The sequence below is a fragment of the Vanderwaltozyma polyspora genome, genomic scaffold (assembly GCF_000150035.1).
Source record: "Vanderwaltozyma polyspora DSM 70294 KpolScaffold365 genomic scaffold, whole genome shotgun sequence".
NCBI classification, from domain to species: Eukaryota; Fungi; Ascomycota; class Saccharomycetes; order Saccharomycetales; family Saccharomycetaceae; genus Vanderwaltozyma; species Vanderwaltozyma polyspora.
In genome coordinates, this window is record NW_001834579.1 from 13,185 (window position 1) to 32,847 (window position 19,663).

Consider the following 19,663-nt stretch of genomic DNA (forward strand, 5'->3'; position numbering starts at 1 on the left):
TGACTTGTGTATTATAAAGTTATTGTTTTTTTTTTGGAAAAGTCTGGGGGTCCAGTGAGGTCGTTTGCTTCTAGTTGCTTGCTCTTTTCGTTGGTCGGTTGTCGTTGATACAATTTAGAAAGAGGGGTTTATAATAAAAATAAAACATATATTATACTAAAAAAAAAAATAAGGACAAGAAACTAACACTAGAGAGAGTTATTTTGGTTATCATTCATATTGGTATTGAAGATAATAGATTGATTGATTTATTCTAGGATTCTTTGATTTGATTCTTTTTTTATTTTGCTTTTTGGACTATAAATTGCAACAAGAGAGTTAACCCTGTGTGCAAGCAGGAGTATTAAAGACTTCGTACGTGTGTGTGTGTGTGTCGTGAGAAAGGCTGTTGTTTCACTGAGATTGATAGTTTAGGAGACTAAAAAATTATACAAGATACATATATATCTAATACTATTTCTTTGATAGTATTGATACTGGTTTTATTTGAATTTTTTTTTTGTCGTTGACTATTATTCTTCTCTGTTGATAGCTTGTATCCTTATTATTTTTAATTTAAGTTTCTCGAAACACTATCAATTTCCTTTCAAAGGCATATTTACGTATATTTATATATACACACAATAGTCCCATAACATTGACTATAAACGCCTGAGCGGATTGAACATAAACAAATTTAGTATCAGAGCTGGAATTGGAAAGGGGTTTGGTTCCTATTGAAATTTTTGGTCTGATATTTATTGTATTGTATCATTATTAAGTTTCGTATTATACCTCTCTATTATTATCACTATTAGTATTAGTTCCATTAATCTTCTTCTGATATCACAGACTACTCAAATATGGATTCTAACGGTGCATCCCAGGTTGTTAACGCATTAGAAGTCATTTATTCACCAAAATCAAGTAACGGTGACAGATTGGAAGCACAAAAATTCTTAGACGAGGTAAAATTACGTGATGAGTCTCCTTATTGGGGGTATGACATCGCAATAAATAACCCAAACAATTTTATTCTTAAGCATTTCGGTTTGAGTTTGATAGAAACTGCAATAAAGAAAAAATGGGCAAGTTATGATGACGAGAAAAAAATAGCATTGAGAAAATGGATAATGGAATTGAATTATAAAGTCCAAGACCAAGATCCAAGATACATTAAAGAAAAATTGGCATTTTTATGGGTAGAGGTAGCAAAGAGAACTTGGGGTGAGGCTTTGAAAACTGCTGTACCCGACGAAACTCAATTTGCAAATTCATGGATAGATATGGACAGCAATTTGACGGAATTATGGAATATCAATCAAGCAGCAAGAGAACTAACTTTGATCATATTTAGAATTTTGTTCGAAGATGTCTTCCTGTTGGACGATATAACGGTCCTAAAAAGAATGACTATCATCCAACCTTTATGTGTAATGATTGTATGTCCTCTAGATGTCTTTGCCAAAAGATACAAATTTACAGACAAATGGACCCTATTTAAAGCTAATGAACAAGGATGGTTTGCTTTATGGACAGCAGAACTAAACAATGCCTTGGGCAATAACAATTCCGAATACGTCGTAAGATTGTTAGAGACACTGAAAACATGTTTGAATTGGCCATTGAGTGAAGTTATTATTGATAATAATATATTATACACATTATTACAATGCTTTCTAAGTAATATCCCTAAAGCACAATCTACAGCATTGGACTCGATGCATATTTTATTAACTCGTCCTTATAATAATGAGGAACACTATCAATATGTTATTAACAAGGTATTTGAAAACATGGATCTATTAGATAGAGTTTATGATAATCTATTATTTGATCCTCGTGATGATGTCGATGATGTTAAATACCCAATTTTGAAAAAATTTGTTGATATGATTAGTTGCCTATATGTTTACATCTTTAAAATTAAGAACAGCGATGAACAAGTTCAAAAATATTTAAAGTTAGTTCTGAGGGCAACAAAGAATGATAGTTTGATTGTAAGCGGTTTGACTTTAGATTTATGGTGTTCATGCCTAAGAAATGATGAATTTTTGCCACTTCTTGAAAACGTTATTCCAGAATTATTGGACTTTTCCGCGGATGCGTTAATATATTATGAACAGATTGAAGGTCATGTTTCCAGACTATATGCGGATATAGATTTCCAATCTACCTCAGAGTTTCAAACTTTTTGCTCGACATATAGAAAAAGAATAAGAGACATTATACGACTTATTTCATGTGTTAAAATAGATTATACTAATGATTGGTTAAACAGTAGATTAAATTCATATTTTAGCTCAGCTTATGGTCAAAATGTTTTAAACGCAACATTTTTGGATTCAAAATCTGAACAATACCTAAGTGCTTTATCCCAGTTTATGATTATTGAATGTTTTATTAACGGTTGTATACGTTGGAAAATATGGTATCCTGATGGAGACGATTATTCAGAAAAACTAGATGATATCTTACGTAAGCTACAAGTTTTGTCAAATCAATTGATTGCATTAAATATACGAGTACCATTACTGTTAAAAAAGCAGATTCAGAACTTTGCATTATTTTTAACAATGTTGAAGGACAATGTTCTATTCACATTGCTAGAGAAAATCATTACAAGTGCAACGATGGATTATCCAAATGTTGATCTAGAGGAAAGAAGCGATGAAGCAGATGCTGTTAGAGATTTGAGATATGCCTGTGGAATTGAATTGAATAGAATGGCTTTGTTAATGCCGGAATCATTAAAAAATATATATCCGGAATTGGAAAACGTCATTACTAAGATAATGCCAAATTTGTCATATCATGAAAAGATATCATTTAAGTCATTCCTTCTAACAATTATTCTAAAATCATCTCTTGATAGAAAGGAAGAAAGATTTTCATCAATAGTTGATCCTGAACTTATGGCTTGGTCTGATAAAACCACCGTTGTAGGACTTTCTGATCTTCCATGGTTTATGGAGAGATTAGGTATTGTGAAAATAGCTGAGTATTTCCAAAAGAGGGGTATTGATGAAAACAGTGACCTGTTGACAATTCAGATCGATGAAGAAGGCAGAAAGCTTAAATCAGAATTGACTAAGCATTGGCAAACTTTGTTCCCTGTCCGTGCAACTAGGATGTTTATACACTATTCCATGCAAAGTGTGAAGAAAGAAGAAGAATATAAAATGTTACACGATCTTTGGAAGCCTAGAATCATTCCTATTCTACCTTATATAATGAGATTGTTGTACCAATTACAATCATATCATGATCCTGCTAATTGGAAGGATCTTCCGGTTGTTGTACAAAACTTTGTAAAATATTCTACGGTAGAGAGATTCTGGGAAGCTGGTGCTTCAAATAAATCAAAAGATGAGTTCATAGATGAACATATGAAGGCAATGCAAACATTAAGAGATTTTGCTGATTCTGTTGGTCATATTGTGAGATACACAAGGGAGTATACGTTACTTGTTATCAGCGCAATTTCTTCGCTAGGGTCTGTATTTTTCGGTGTAGATGAAGCTCCTCAGTTACTGATAGATTCTATCGCCATATATAAACCAGATACAAATGAGATAAGTCCTGGTGTATCAACACATGGTTGGAAGCACATCATGAATGTTGCGGTTCGTCCAATCTTGAAAAATTGTCCCGATGAATGTGCTCCAAAGTTCATGAAGGCATTTTTGCCAAAATTATTTGAAACTTTAGATATCATTCTGACAGATAAATGGTCTTCTCATCTTAACGCAGACATGGAAGTAGCGACTGCGACAGATGACGATGAAATGACTGAAGAAATTTTAGAAGAAAATCTACTAAGGCAGTTCACCACTGTTGTGGTAAGAATCATGATTGACTGTGTTGGCCAAACAGGGACAAGTTCTCAGACTTCAAAACCTAAATTTAATGCACATCAAATCAAAATGAGAAAGATAATATTCGGTGAAGTATCTATTTTGGCACCATTTTTGAAGTTATTGAATAGATTGATTTCAGTTAAGGATAGCAAGTGTTCCTTCAACTCTATTCTTGTAATGAAGTCATGTCTAGCTGATGTGTTGATTCAAAATGCAGAGGTAGATGAGTATTTCACTTGTGAAATTATGAAGAATTTGTTGTTAAATGTATTATGCAATCCAGCATTCAAAGATTCATTTTATGAAGCTTTATATGTTTTCACGGTGTTGTTTTTAACACTATGTAAAGAATACAAATCAGCAAGGACATTTCTATATGAATTATCAAATTCATACAATATTGATGGTTTATATGAAAATTTAAGAATGGTTGACAATTATAAAGACCAAAGAACACTAATGATTGATTTTATTGATTGGGTAAAGAATTCAACAGGAAGAAATGATCCTGATGACTTTGACCATGGTGTTGCAGAGAGAAAGAAGCAAGAAAAGAGGGCTGCAGTTTTACAGAGAGCTAATGAGAAATTAATCCAGAAGAATAAAGAAACTGGAGATATGTTAGATGATCCAAATACTGAGGATGCCGCATTCGGTAGTCTTTTCGAAGCTGTGTAACATACTTAATCGTTTCAATTGACGTACTTAAGATCAAGCATTATGTATCAAAATTTTATATAATTATGTTAAATATTTGTATTCTTGATAAAATTGAATTGTATTACTCTTATAATTTTATGGAATTTAAGCCTTAATTTAATTGGAATCAGGTTGAAAAAAATTTAATGATTAATTATTAAGAGACAATGGCCAAGTAATATAAAAAAGATACCGTGAATGATTAATAAAGCTGATGAAAGTCTCACCTGTCTGTTTATATAGACCTTCTAACTATGTCAAGTACAATTTATCACTCATAAAGGATATTGTCTCTACAAAGACGATTAGGAATACTGATGATATCAAAGTAGTGGAGCCTACTTTAAAGATTAATTCTCTTAAAAAGCAGAGCAAGAAAGGTTTAGAAAAGGAAAAAAAATCAAATGGTAAACCAGAATGGACCAGTATCCTTGGGAAATATAACAATTTAAGAAGTTTTGCAACTCAAGGTAATATAAGCTTTTCAAATCGATTTTTTTACACAGCAAATATCAAATATGAATGGAGTGCCTTTAAAGAGAATGAATTCATCAATGATGATGCAGATATTGAAACTAATGAAAACTTGGTAGAGAAGAATGCTTCAGAATCAGTAGTTAAAGAAAAATTGAGAAATGTACTTCCTGAAATTGCGTTTCTGGGTAGTTCCAATGTTGGGAAATCTTCACTGTTAAATAGTTTATTAACAAATTATCAAAAATCAACATTGGATAAAATAGCATGGGCTTCTAAAAGACCAGGTTTTACGAAATCATTGAATTTCTTTAACATTGGTAATAGATTTAGGCTAGTGGATACCCCAGGATATGGGTACAATAGCACATCCAGGCAAGGTAACTTGACATTACACTACTTAAAAAACCGTAAGGAGCTAATAAAATGTTTCTTATTGATATCAGCAGAAAAAGGACTTAATGGTAACGACATGAATATGATTGAATTCATGGCAGAAAATGGCGTTCCATTTGAGTTAGTCTTTACCAAAATGGATAAGTTGAAAAATGTCACAATGCTTGAAAAGCAAATTGAAGATAATAATATTATGAAGTTTCCATCATCTCCACAATTGCTTTTCACTAACTCTGAAGTTTCCAAGAAATGCAGAAAAAGATATGGTGTTGATTATGTCAGATTATTGGTTTTGCAATCGGCAGGCTTGCCATTTAATGTTAAACCTTTAACAATTTCCAAAGTTTAGTTATATATTAAAATCAAAAGTTAAAATGTTTATTATGATAATGACTCTATATAAATCTGTAAATAAATATGTCATATACCAATGCAAATGGTGTTGTAATAGAATATATAAGTGTAAGTCTAAGCTTATTTTTATTTTATAACAGAAATTAAAATTCATCGGCGCAATAATGGAGTCTCTTCTCCTTCTTCATCTGAATCTGAATCAGAGATATTATCTTCATAGTCAGAATCATCCTCTTCACTTTCTTTCAGCATTTCTGCGTAATTTAGAATACTATCCCAGTTAGGATTCAATACATAGTATGCCTCAATTAACCCAATTAGTAACATTCCGGAACCAATACCAATCCATAACCCATAAAGCTTTAGATCTCCAAAGTAACTCAACGACATCCCAAATGGGATTGCAAATAAGTAGTACACGACTAAATTAATAATGCTTCCCAATGCTTGCATACCTTGACCTCTTAAGCAAGAGCCAGCAACTGCATTTAAAGCATCGAAATTTTGGATAACTCCTACTAATGGTAATAAGTTTCTAATCAAGGATATCACTTCTTCATCCCTGGAAAAAAGATTAGCAATGTAATCACGAGTCAATATCAATAGACTACAATTGATAAGTCCGGCAAGTCCAGAAAACATTAAGCCAACCTTTGCTGATATTTGGGCACAATCGATACGTTTAGCGCCTACAAAATTTGCGATTCTAGTTGAGGTTGCTATGCCTACAGCAAATGGAACCATGTAAAGCAGTGCGGCCATTGTTGAAACAGCTGATTGAGCAGCTAAATAACTAGTTCCGAAATATGAACTGAATAGTGTAAGCAATTCATAGGATAATTCCTCTGCTTCCAACATGATAATTCCAGACAATGCAAGTTGACCTAGATCTTTCCAATGTGTAAATGCCTTTTTAGAAAACCCACCCCAACATTTCATCCCATCAATATAGATGGTGTATAATAATAAAAGGAAGAACATTAACCAAAAATTAATTACGACAGCAACAGCGGATCCAATAAATCCTATTCCAATATACTTATTCCAGACAAGTAAATAGCTCAATAGGACGTTTAGAGGAGCGCAAAATGCCAATACATATATTCCAGCATCAAAAATACCCTGAGCTTGTAAAAATCTTTTAAGATTTTCAAAACATATATATCCTGGTGCACCAAGAATCAAAACTCTGAGAAATTGTGCTGTCAACGAAATTAATTCCTTCTCAGGAACAAAAAACATTAATATAGGTTCTGAAAAGAACCACATTAGGGCAAATGGTATGTAAATAATAAAAGAGAATAAAATGCACCTCTGTAAATGAATCCCGACACTTAAATATCTTCCAGAACCATAAGCCTGGGGACATAAAGTATCTAAACTTGTTGCAATACCTTCAAATACAGCGAGAGTGATATTTGAAGTCATTGATGCTAATGATACAGCCGCTAGTTCATTTTTACCCAAGTGGCCTACTGTTAGAGAGCATACCATTGGGAATATTTGTTCCAATAAAAACGTAAAAATTAAAGGTAATGAATAGGACGAAATAATATATGACTCTGATTTGTATGTAATTTCCTCATTATTTAATTCTTGAAGTTGTTCTTCTTCATGCTCATCGAATTCTTGGTAAATTGTGGGGACTGTGCCTCTACTATTAACCGATACATAAGATTGTCTCCTGCGACGTTTACCGTTGAACTCTTGCGAAGCCAAATGATGAGCCTTTTTCTGTGCATGAAGCTGATGCATAAATTCAGCATATTCAAATTCTCTTTGGTTATGGCTTTCTATATCATTTAAAGCCTCTTGATCCTCATTATCAGAATTATATACCGATGAGTATCGCCTATCATGTTCTTGTAAAATCCAATCCATATTAACTGAAGTGTAATCAGGAGTTTCGGATATTCTTGAAGGTAAAGATATAGTTTCACTTAATTCACCGGCATCTTCTCCATACCAACTCTCATTTTCCTCCAACACATCATCCAAGTACGGATAGGCTACAGATTCTCTAACACTGCTCCCAAAATCATCACCCAAAGACATATAACTTCTCTGATCATTTCTTGACCTCTTGGATTTTCGATACTTTCTCACTAAGGGATTCTTATTGTTAGGAGGAAAGAAGCCAAGAGATATCCTCCTATGGGTATTACCAATACCCATACCATTTGTTCGCAGGTTGCTATGGACATGTGATAACGTCTTGGAGAGTAAAGCAGCCATTTTTAAAAGCTAGCAAAGCCAATAACTCAAAATAATACCTGAAAATTTATAAATCGATACTATACTTGATCTTATATTACAAATAAACGATAATATTTTGAACCTCTATAATCATTCAATTAAATTAATCTAGTTCCCTTATTAAATCATCGATATTTTTTTTTCACCTCTTTCTGATTCAAAAATATTTCACTTGAAAAAATATCAGATATCCATTTTTCACGACGTCAGAGGCATTAACAATGAATAATTTGTAATAGAACAATGTCAGTAATTGTTAATTAGGTAGTATGAAGGTATTTTGTAATATTAAATGGTTTATATATTAAAATAAGAGTAATATTATTTAGTAATAGTTTAGTATAAGCTAGGTTCGTAATTAATTGATTAAAGTGTGAACTTGTTTCGTGATCATAAAACGGAATGTATGAAATTTCTGAATAGATTGAAATTAGAGTTCATAACTGGAGTATTACAATTCATATTGTGTTTTCTGGTTACGATAATATGTGAGATATTTAAATGTTTTTTTAATAAATGGTATTTAGACAACTATAATTATAATACTAACAAAAATTCTATTAATTATTTAAAGAATTTGATTTGGTTTGATTTAATCTAATCTTTTGAAAATATTCTTTTGTAAAAAGGTTTATTATCATGTTTTAATTCTTCAACATCGTATCCAACATCACGTTTTGATGGAGGAATCCAACTAGCGGATTTCCATGGCAGAACGCCTTCTTCATACATGATATTAACTTCTTCTAATGTTAATCCTTTTGTTTCAGGTACAAAGAAGAAGACAAAAAAGAATGCAAAGACCATACAACCCATAAATACATAACCATAATAGAAATTAATCGCAGAGGTGATAAATGGAGTGAAAAATGAAATCAAGAAATTCCAAATCCAATTGCAGGCATTAGCAATAGAAATTGCTTTTCCTCTAACTCTCAATGGATAAGATTCTGATACAATAACATAAGCAATTGGAGCCCAACTAGTTGCAAAGCAGAAAATGAAAAAACTTGCAAACACAATCATACAATTACCTGCACCATGTGAAGTTGGTTGATCCATACCATGAGGATATAACCTTGTGACACCTACTGAAGCATAAACAACGTAACAACAAACCATTCCTACAGCTCCCCATTCCAGACAACGACGACGTCCAAAGTGGTCAACTGTATACAAAGCAAAAAATGTTGAAGCAAAGTTAACAACACCCAAAACTATAGCAGTCTCAAATGAATCCTTCAAACCAACAGCTTGAAAAATCGTTGTACCGTAGTAGAAGAAATAATTGGCACCAGTTAATTGTTGTAAAGATTGCACAACCATACCCATCAATGTTCTTCTGAACATTTGAGGTTTACCAGTTATCAATTCAATCCACTCAGCTTTCCCTTCCAATTTCTCCAATTCTACACCTGCCTCATACTTTTCAAGTTCCAGTAAGACTAAAGGTGAATCGATTGTCGTTTTATTAGTTTTAGCTAGAGATCTTTTAGCTTCTTCAGTTTTACCAACTTCAACCAAGAAACGAGGAGATTCTGGAACAAAGGTCAGCCCAAAAATCATGAACAATGCCCAAGCAAAACTTAGCCCCAGTGGTACTCTCCATTGAACGGAATTGTGATAGTTCTTCGTACCAAAATTTGTACAGTAACCTAAAAATATACCAGCTGTGATCATTAATTGATAACAAGAAACCAAAGTACCTCTTAATTGTTTTGGTGAAACTTCTGAAATCAATAGTGGTGACAAAACAGCAATTCCTCCAACACCTAAGCCAGAGATAATTCTACCAATGAAATATTGATACCATTTGTTAATCGATGCAATTTGAATTACAATTCCAGCTATGTAAATAACAACAACAATAGTTAGCCCAATTTTACGTCCATACATTTCACCAGTTTTGGATAAAATGACACCACCAATTGCACAACCAATGTTAAAAATAGACACGATTAAACCAGTTCTTGCATTTGATAAATAATGAGTGCCATCTGAACGTTTTTGACCAAACCTTCTAATGAAATCAGTTTGTCGGACAAATCCAGATATAGTACCTGTATCCCAACCAAAAATGAATCCTCCAAAGGCAACCATTAAACAACAAACAGCAACAAAGATTACATCTCCAGTTGGTTTGTTTTTTTCAATGTTTTCAACTTCTTTTTCCATTTCAGTCAATTCATCTTTCCCTTCATCAGTACTTAAAATACCAGTGGTGCCAGAATTGTTGGTTAAAGTCTGATTATGTTCACTCTGCTCGGTAACAGTTTGATCAGTGGCATAATTATCGTTACTCCGTTGGTTTTCAATCTTCTCAGCTTTAGAAACTTCACCAGCTGGAACATATTCTTCATTGATATATGAAGGAAGGTTCTTAGTAGGTTCAGCACTACTAATACTAGTGTCTACATTGGGAATCTCGTGAGCTTTTGTTCCTTCAGAAATAGGACCTAAATTCTCAGCAATGTCTTGGCCAGTTTTTGTATTGTCCATTTTTTATTATTAATTATAGCTTTTAAAAATATCAATTACTGACGCTTTTCTCTGTCGTTGAGATAAGAATATACAGGGATAAAATTTTAAATTAAAAGAAAATCAAACCTGAAAGAATTAACTTGAATTTAAACTACTCTATGACACTTTTATATTATATCTGTTTTATTGAAAGATTTTTTTTAATAAATTTAGGAAATTTTTGCAATACTTGAAGCAACTGGTAGAAGGTATGTGACGATAAAGAACTAGCAAAGACAATATATCACCAATATATATTAGTTTTTGCTAATAATGAATTTAGAATAGTTTAGGGAAAGAGTGGATTTTATAAAGATATTAAATTGTATTGAAATACATTTGCTAAAAGTGACAAGTTCTTGAAAATAATTTCGTAAGCAGACACATCATTCATTCTGATTTATGGTGATAATAGAAGTTTTGATATCACTCATCCTCAAGAAGGCTGTTGATAGCAATAAACAACAGTCCCTTTTTTTTTAGTTATTTGAAATGAGGTTTCTAACTGTTATCCCAACAATATTTTTCTTTTTGAGGTCTCAATTTGAGTGTCGTTCTTTCCAAATAGTGTCAGTTCACATGTTCTGCTCACTAGAAAGTTAATCTCTAAGTGAAATTGACATAAAAGGATAATCAAGGAAAACAAGCCCTAGAAGGTACAAGAGTTTTGGACCATATAAATTTTTTTCTACTCTGTGCATCCTATTCCAGGCTTTGTCATTCAGTTATCTAAGAAGTGATAATGATAAAAATTGTTAAAAATCCCGGTCTTAATTTATTGCACGAAAGCAAAGCGAATATTCGAATCTATATGAGGTTCATTGTAAAAGTAAATATTACAAAATGTCTTAACAATGCTGGACGGTATTAAATATTGATTTGTTAGAACACATTTTAATTGCTACCTTGTATACATTAGTTTTCTCTCAATTTTTTTTGCCAGTTCTGCTAACGCTCAATTAAATTGATGAGAGTGTCATTTAAATCCAGAGGTTGATAGCTACTCTTATATATGTACGTTAAGTAATTAAATTATCCTTTGATTGATTCCTCTTTAAGTGAATAGATATATGGAAAATGGTATTTTTTAGTAATGTTAGAAATATAATCTACGATCCACATAATTTTTTTTAATTAGTTTCCAAAATTACATATTTAAACTAAACGTAAAAAACATAATTCTTAATTAAGGTAAAAAATGGTATTAAAACTACTAATTAATTACTATTACTATATATAATACTATATTTATAATGCAATGCAGAGCAAAAATATAAGAGAGGGAAGTTATTAATCTATCAATTATTCTCAATAAAAGGTTTTTAATCGAACACATAACAACTATGACGAACAATAATTAATGTATTATATTGGATTATGGTATTTGTACAAATCGAAAATTCGTCTATATGTCATCATCAAAGTTAGAATTATTCTTCATTGTAAGATTCTTCGGTTATAACGTCAGATTCAGAAATGAAGGTAACTTCAGTCCAACCCAAACCTCTTTGTTTCTCACCTCCATTCAATTGTATTGTGAATTCTTCATCATCAGCAAATTGGTAAATATAAGGCTTTGTACCTGCAATACCAGACACAATATTTTTAACAAATTGTGGAATTTCATTCATAACATCAACACGTTCAACTAACTTCTTCAATGGCGTTTCAACAACAACATTGACTTTATGTTCGTCTTTAACTTCTTCATTTTCAATCTCTTCATCTGTGACTGTTGATGCAACACCGTTAAATTCGATGCATAGATTTTTTGGAACTTTCCAGCCAATCGAATCAACCTCAGCATTTAGATGCTTGAAGTCATTATTTACTGTTACAGATAAAATATCATCTTTGCTGGTCACTATACCAATGGAAACCTTAGTGTTGGCATATGATTTTGGTGTAATGAATTCAATCAAAACAGCAGAATTTTCTTCTGAATGAAAATTTAAGAAATTCCAGGCCTTTGCTGCATGATGAGGTTTCATACCTTGGAATGCCATTATGAATAGAGAATATACTGGGTCTTTCTCAGTAAAAACAATCTCAACTTCTTCGTATTCGATTGGTTCCTCTTCGCTTTCATCATCATCATCATCATCACTACTTTCTTCCTCGCTTTCTTCATCATCGTCTTCATCATCATCATCTTCACCGCTCTCCTCTCCTTCATCCTCATTATCTTCTGATACTCCCTCATTGGTACTTTCTTCATCTCCAGATTCCTTAGATTTTTCTTTCTTGACTTTGATGATACCAGTCACTTTGTTTCTTGGCCAAAAAACATGTCTCATAGTACCCCAAGGTTCTTCAATATTATCACCAAAATAAGTAACAGGATCATCGCCTACTTTAACACCTTTTGTCAATCTTGTAACTGTTAAATCAACAATGGAAATTTCATTAACATTGGATTTGATAACGTAAGAAGTACCTTCTTCATTTAATTCAACAGATAGATCATCAGCATAAAAGTTAGGACCTTCGATTCTAAAGTTTTCTAATTTTGTCGAAGTCCAAACATTTAGATCACCAGGTTGATGACTGTTATAAATTCTAAATGTAAATTGAGCCTGAGTGTGTAAACCTACAATATTTGAATGAATAACTTGGGCGAAACCTAAAATACCGGTTTCTAAATTACTGAAATAAAAAGTAACAGTTTCTACATTGGTATGATCAGGTTTTAACCAGTCTAATTCATCTCTAGCCAATTCTCTAAATGGTTGTTTTTTTTCATTTTCAACTCTTTCTGTTGAAGTTTGAATATAATCTTTACCATACTCTGGTTCAGCGATACCAGTAACTGCAGAAATACCACCTTGAATCCACTTTAACATATTTGTGTTGATAGCTTGTTTTAATGATTAATTCTACCTTCGATGTATATTGATAAAACTTCAATTATATTAAAAAACAATTGATATATATATAAATATGCTTGGGTATCTTTTCAGTGATATAACTAACAATAGCTATCAGGCTTTATTAACCACACACAGATATAAGCTCTTGAAAGTTTACAATGAGATCAAGAAATTTAATGGAAATAAAAGAAAGAGTATTACAGAAGATATGATAATTTAAAAAATAACAATTTTAAGTTTAAAGATTTTGCCATCGACCGATGGATTGAGTTTAAACTAATAGCTATTTAAAAATCTTACAGGAGATATCTTGCCAATGTTGTCACATTGATCAAAGAATTTTAGAAAATTTGATGCTTGAACTACAGAACTGGAAACGGATTCTTGCAAAAAGTAATGATTCTTAGTTAATATTGCCTTCACACAACAAATAGAGCTATCGTTTGATGGCGAGAAGATGAGATGAGCTTGTATAATCCTCGTTTTTCTTTTCTCTTAGCTATTTTAACCAAATTTTTTTTTAACCTACGCAACAAGAAGACGCATCGCCCATCTCTGCGTCGAGCACTGAGGGAGTTTGTTGACAAAATATTAATAACTTAAAAAAAAAAAAGAAAAAGAAAGAAAGCACCCTACGAAATAATTTCATTTCGAAAACAACAACAAATAAACAAGTAAATAAATAAACACTAACACCAATAAAACTAACTGTAAAAAATGGAAACAACAATGGGATTGAATGGTTAAAGAGGATTGAGAAATTCCAACATACACTTTTGTTGTTGTTGACGTTGTTGTTGATATTGGTGTTGATGTTGTAGGGTAAAAAAGACTTGCCAATGAGCGGTCTTTCTCTGCTTATTTTGTTATTCTTTCCTATTCACTTATTGACTGCTGATATTAAAGTCCTATTAATCTTATTTGCTGCACTACGTTGTACTTCTCAAATGAAAAAGACTACCCACTGGTTTCTGTCCTCCCAAGCATTTTTTTTTTTCATTTCAGACTTTATTGAGGACACCAACAATGACGACGATAACTTTGTTGAGTTTTCATGAACACTGTTGCCAATACATATCGAAATTCTATAGTTTTACCTGTTATGGTACAGCAGGCCTTGTTGAATAAATACTCCAATAGGAAATAATGCTCCTATTTTGGCCATATATCCATTTCTGGGATGGGGAACCCAAACGGCCCAATTCGGAACTCTTGTACGGGCTTCGTTTCTTTTGGTGCAATCGCTTCTTAATATCCTTTTGACGGATTTAAGTCTCTCTTGTCCTTTTAATCTCGGGAAGTTGTTTATGCATTGGTTAAAAATTGTATCTTATCGATCGATTGATTGGATTGATTCCTTTTAAAATATCCATTTTATTCAATATCTTAGTAACAATTGGCTCTGATGAGGTAAGGTATCGCTAATGCTAACAATAATCTATATCGAAGGTTATGTATTAGCGGACTTGTAAACATTTTATTTAAAACAGTTTCATTCATTTTACCCGTGCTTGTCGTCTCTAGAAGAGAGTTAGACGGATACGGAAGTGGATGGAAGAAACTTAACCAGTTAGGTCCTGTAGGCTTTTTCAATGGTTTATCATTAACTATATTATTGTTTGTCTGTTTGGGCTCACTCAGAATTTAACCTATGTAATACCCTTGACAAAACGTCACTGACACTTCTCTTCATTTATCGAAATATTCCTTCTTTCCTCCTATTTCATTTTTTTTATTTTATATTTGGAAGGGAACTATATGTTCCATACATATAAATACATACTTATCTAATGATTTATTATTATTTATGAATCTGTCATGGCCTTCTGCTTGATTTTAAACTTTTAACTCTCCTCATTAACCTATTCCCATCAGTACCTGTTCTTTCAAATTGTGGTTCTTCGAAATCATCTATAATTTCCTCTTCTCTGAAAACCATATTATCGATATGCCCACCGCTACGGGTTAAAGAAAGTCCTGGCCCTTCCTGGTATTTTTGATTTTTTCTGTCATCAATATATTCATGAGATTGTGTTCTTGACAATGGTTTCTTCCTCTGTGATCCCGTTCCTCTATAATACCCTTTTGACTGTTGCTGTTCTCTAATTGCAGACGAAGAAGCTGGTGCCCCATCTAAAAATGTTGTAGACCCGAGTCCCATTGTCGTTGGTCCACTTACTGGTTCAGTATTAATTTTGGTATCAAAATGTGTAATATCCCTTAAATTAGGTTTGATCGCATCTACTGTATTAGAACTGGAATTACCTCCACCAAGTTTATACATAGTCGATTGAGGTCCCCTATTTAGATCATTCCTTCTATCCATGTTATACAATGTATCATTATCATCTAAATCTTCCCTGCCAAACACTTCATTCATTACCGACTTCTTCATAGTAGCGCCGGCAATTGTATTATTAGCACTATCTGCAGGAAATGCCATAACTGGAGGCGCCTTATTATTCTTATTTCTATGTGGAGTAATTGCGTCAAATGGTCCATCATGATGAAATGATCTGCCAAATATGCCAGTACCATCAAGTTTATCAATTGTATCTACATTTTTTGGTATTGGAAGTTTTTTCTTACTTTTACGATGATGATGACGGCTGTCACTATTTTTCCCACTATTTTCAGAATTGCTAGACTTATTATTATATCCACCTCTTGAGGCCGATGTTTTACTTTTCTCATCCGAATATTTTTGCTTAGATTTAGGAATTCTAGTTACTTCCTCATATGATGGTGGTAATGCAGTATTAAATACATCATTATCTTCTTCGCCCTTTCTAAAACTATTTCGATTATTGCGACGATTGGATCTTCCAAAATCTTTCTCAAAATTTAACTTTTCTTCTTTAGCTGATGGATACGTTGTTCTATGAACCTTATCTATTTTATTAATTCTTTCTTGCTTAGTTTCAGCTTCAACTTCTATATCTTCATAGAATGGATTTGTCGAAGGAATTTTCTTCGTTAGATGTGGATGTTGAATCCTAATTGATTGTTTGACATGATCTGAACCTCCATTGTTATCTTTATAATCATTGCCATTCATTTCAGCATATCTATCATTTGATCTACTAGTCATTTTGGAAGATATGTTACGTTACTCACTCCCTTGACCCTTACTTGCACCAATGAATATATTATCAAAAGAATTTCCAAACCTTGTATTGTAACCCACAAATATAATCTACTTGACTACTTTAATATGATTTATAAGATCTATCTGTCGTTTTACAACTTAAAAAGAAAATTTGTTGCTAAATTTAGGTTCTCCCCCCTGCAGAATGTTTTTGATCTTACCGTACTAATGACAAAAAAGAAGAACAAAGCAAAAATAAAAAAGGATGTTAATTGATCCAGGGAAATGTTAATATCTATAAAATATAAAAACTTATATACATAAAATATAAAAACTTATATACATAAAAATAGATTTCAGAATAATAATAGTAATAATAGTGATAATAACAACAAAAATAAGAAATGGCTCTTTCTAACAACACAATCTTTTAATCTTTTATTTCGAAATGCAATCAAAATATCATCATTTTATCATTGCAACTTTTTTGATCTGGTTACCTTTAACAACAACCGAAGAAGAACGCGAGATGTGTCTGAATTATCGAAGATGAAACTTCCTAATAACAAGTTTCGAACACATTATTGATATTTGTATACGGCTAAGATCATTTACTATATCCAATCTCTTTCTATGACCTGTTTGATTGTGCTGATACTATATACATGGTGAACAATAACGTATGTATCATTATTTATTATAATTATAAATTGTTCTCTTCTTCCAATGGTAAATTAAATTAGATTAACCATAGAAGTATAACTAATTATAGTAAGTTAATTTGATTTCAACTTTTTATTTCATGTAGATTTGTAAATTGTGAGAAACATTGAATTCAAAGTTATGATGAAAACTTTAATATTTTATTTATATCGTAAATTTCCAATGCGGTTTAATTAGAATTGAACAAATTTTTGATGGGTTTGATCTGATTCAACTACAGAAGAAGACTTTATGAATTCTTTGTTTTTCAAATTTGACTGCGAGTAACGTTCTAATGTTAAGATATAATTATCCAATGAAGGAATCTTATTCATAGTTGCATCTTCACTTAGAATGTTAGACATTACAGAATTATAATATTGGTCAATATTTGGTCTTAAAGGAACTAGAGGTAACGAACTTCTACCAACCAATTGTGACCAATTTTTAATAATGTCAGATGCTTTCTTGTTTATTAATGTATCCATTTTTGGTAGCTTGTTATTTGTAATAGAAATTTGTTGAATTGGTAATCCAGAATCAACCAATAATAAGTCTTGTAGTAATAATCTATTCGTATTTTCATTAAACCAGATGAAAACAGTTTCACCATTGAATACAAGATAACAACCACCATTTATAAACTGATCATGACTATTTCTAATAGCCAAGTTCTCAATGGAATCTAATGATACTTGCAAAAGTTTGTAATTTGCATCGTAAAATGTTAAATCTTCATTTCTTAATGGTACATGTAATGGTATGATTTGTGGATATAGTTTAAAACATAATTCAACCGGGTCAAATGTCAATGTTTTGTATAAGTCATAAATACGATCATTACCACGCGTTGATTGAGAATTTGGTTTCATTAGTTCACCTTTTTCAAATGCCAAAATGTATGCAGGTAGAGTCTTTAATGAATCTGCAAAGTAAACTTGGTTATACGAGTTACCACTAACTAATGCTCTATATTGTGTTAGGATATCCCCTAAAATATCATCAATAGATTTTCTAATCTTGATAAAATCACAATCTCCGGAACTTACGATTATCTCACTTATTAATAATCTCATAACAACATTTTGATTGACATATTTAAATATATCATTGATGTTACTGGAAACGGATGCACTTGTGTTTATACTTCTCACTAATCTAGTACCATTCACATCAGTGTATAACAGAGTGGTTTGGAAAAACATTTTATTAGTATTTTTCAATTTTGTAGTAAATTTCAAACCTGCATCAATTGTGGTATGTTTGGTAATAACTGGAAGTATTGGAGGAGAATCAGAATTGTTAAAAGTGACAGAATTATAATCCGAAACTGTTAAACCATCTGAACAACGAACTTTCAACATAGCCTGGTAACCCTTGATACTTGAAATATTTTCAACCATATCATCGGCTAAGATGCTTTGATCTCTATCATAAACGAATGAGTTGTAATATTTCAAACGACCTGCTGTAACTTTAACAGGATATGCAGTGGCGGCCATTTCAACAAAGGATGATCTTGTGACGTAAAGATCCAAAGATATATATGATTTTAGGTAAGAATGTGCCATATGGGTATAGAATTCACTTTCTGGTTTTAGTGAACTTTTTGATGCATCATCTTTTTTAGTAGATAAGTTTCCACTACCAAAAGAAGGTAAAGAGCTCAAAGTACATACAACTTTACCACCTTGATTTTGAGTAATTGTATCTAAGGCAAGCTTTGCCGCTTGTAGTGCAGAACCATAACAGTTTTGTGGGATATGAGAATGTTTATCATTGATAATATATTCAGTTATCTTTTGCAAAGTATTTTCAATGGTTTCTGCTGATTCCGATGGCTTTACGAACAAACCATGATAGAACGGTAAGAAAACGTCTTCTACCTCAGTTATAATATATTCTTGGACATTTTCTGAATTATTTCTTAAATTGTAAAATTTCAATTTACTATCAAAGGTAATAATAGCTACTTTACAGTTAGGTTGATTATCAGCAATAAACGCGACTGATCTTTTAACACCTTCAATTGCTGCTATACTGGAACCATTTTCATTGGCAAATGTAGAAACATCAATTAAGAAAACGTAATGTAAAGGTAACGGTTCAATATCTGGATTAATGTAGTATTCTTTTGGCACAGAAAAATCGACGGTACCCAAATACAATTCTGGCCTCATAGTGAAATCGGACCTTTTACCATCTGCCCCAATTGGCGAGAATTGTTCAGGATCTAATCTCATCTTAATACCACAAATATTACAAGTAACGCTTGAATCATAAGTGAATTGAAAATTTGGGTTGATGAAAGTTCTACATCTTCTACAACGCAAAGGCTCAATTCCATTTGTCATTTCTACAACTGGAATTTCATCAGGAATAATTGTAGCAAAAGGTTGGACTGTTACACCCAAAGGTAGTCTTGTGGCAGATCTTTTATGATCATCGGATGGGATTACGTTCAT

The 19,663-nt window shown here is 32.1% G+C and overlaps 7 protein-coding genes across 7 annotated transcripts; 2 read left to right on the forward strand and 5 right to left on the reverse strand.

The window, feature by feature from the left end:
• Positions 1-842: 842 nt before the first annotated feature.
• On the forward strand, positions 843-4,517 carry MSN5 (karyopherin MSN5; the record flags this gene model as incomplete). Its single annotated transcript, XM_001642759.1, has 1 exon — positions 843-4,517. One exon carries the CDS (start codon positions 843-845, stop codon positions 4,515-4,517), a length of 3,675 nt encoding a protein of 1,224 aa, XP_001642809.1.
• A 235-nt stretch (positions 4,518-4,752) lies between these two features.
• MRX8 (translation initiation/elongation factor MRX8) lies at positions 4,753-5,757 on the forward strand (the record flags this gene model as incomplete). The annotated part of the gene is made up of 1 exon (XM_001642760.1): positions 4,753-5,757. One exon carries the CDS (start codon positions 4,753-4,755, stop codon positions 5,755-5,757), a length of 1,005 nt encoding a protein of 334 aa, XP_001642810.1.
• A 155-nt stretch (positions 5,758-5,912) lies between these two features.
• On the reverse strand, positions 5,913-7,997 carry Kpol_365p9 (uncharacterized protein; the record flags this gene model as incomplete). The annotated part of the gene is made up of 1 exon (XM_001642761.1): positions 5,913-7,997. One exon carries the CDS (start codon positions 7,995-7,997, stop codon positions 5,913-5,915), a length of 2,085 nt encoding a protein of 694 aa, XP_001642811.1.
• A 618-nt stretch (positions 7,998-8,615) lies between these two features.
• On the reverse strand, positions 8,616-10,517 carry Kpol_365p10 (sugar porter family MFS transporter; the record flags this gene model as incomplete). The annotated part of the gene is made up of 1 exon (XM_001642762.1): positions 8,616-10,517. One exon carries the CDS (start codon positions 10,515-10,517, stop codon positions 8,616-8,618), a length of 1,902 nt encoding a protein of 633 aa, XP_001642812.1.
• Positions 10,518-11,968: 1,451 nt separating this feature from the next.
• SVF1 (Svf1p) lies at positions 11,969-13,381 on the reverse strand (the record flags this gene model as incomplete). The annotated part of the gene is made up of 1 exon (XM_001642763.1): positions 11,969-13,381. The coding sequence occupies one exon, from the start codon at positions 13,379-13,381 to the stop codon at positions 11,969-11,971; it is 1,413 nt and encodes a 470-aa protein (XP_001642813.1).
• A 1,843-nt stretch (positions 13,382-15,224) lies between these two features.
• Positions 15,225-16,499, reverse strand: Kpol_365p12 (Pal1 family protein; the record flags this gene model as incomplete). The annotated part of the gene is made up of 1 exon (XM_001642764.1): positions 15,225-16,499. One exon carries the CDS (start codon positions 16,497-16,499, stop codon positions 15,225-15,227), a length of 1,275 nt encoding a protein of 424 aa, XP_001642814.1.
• An 893-nt stretch (positions 16,500-17,392) lies between these two features.
• Positions 17,393-19,663, reverse strand: SFB3 (Sfb3p; the record flags this gene model as incomplete). Its single annotated transcript, XM_001642765.1, has 1 exon — positions 17,393-19,663. The coding sequence occupies one exon, from the start codon at positions 19,661-19,663 to the stop codon at positions 17,393-17,395; it is 2,271 nt and encodes a 756-aa protein (XP_001642815.1).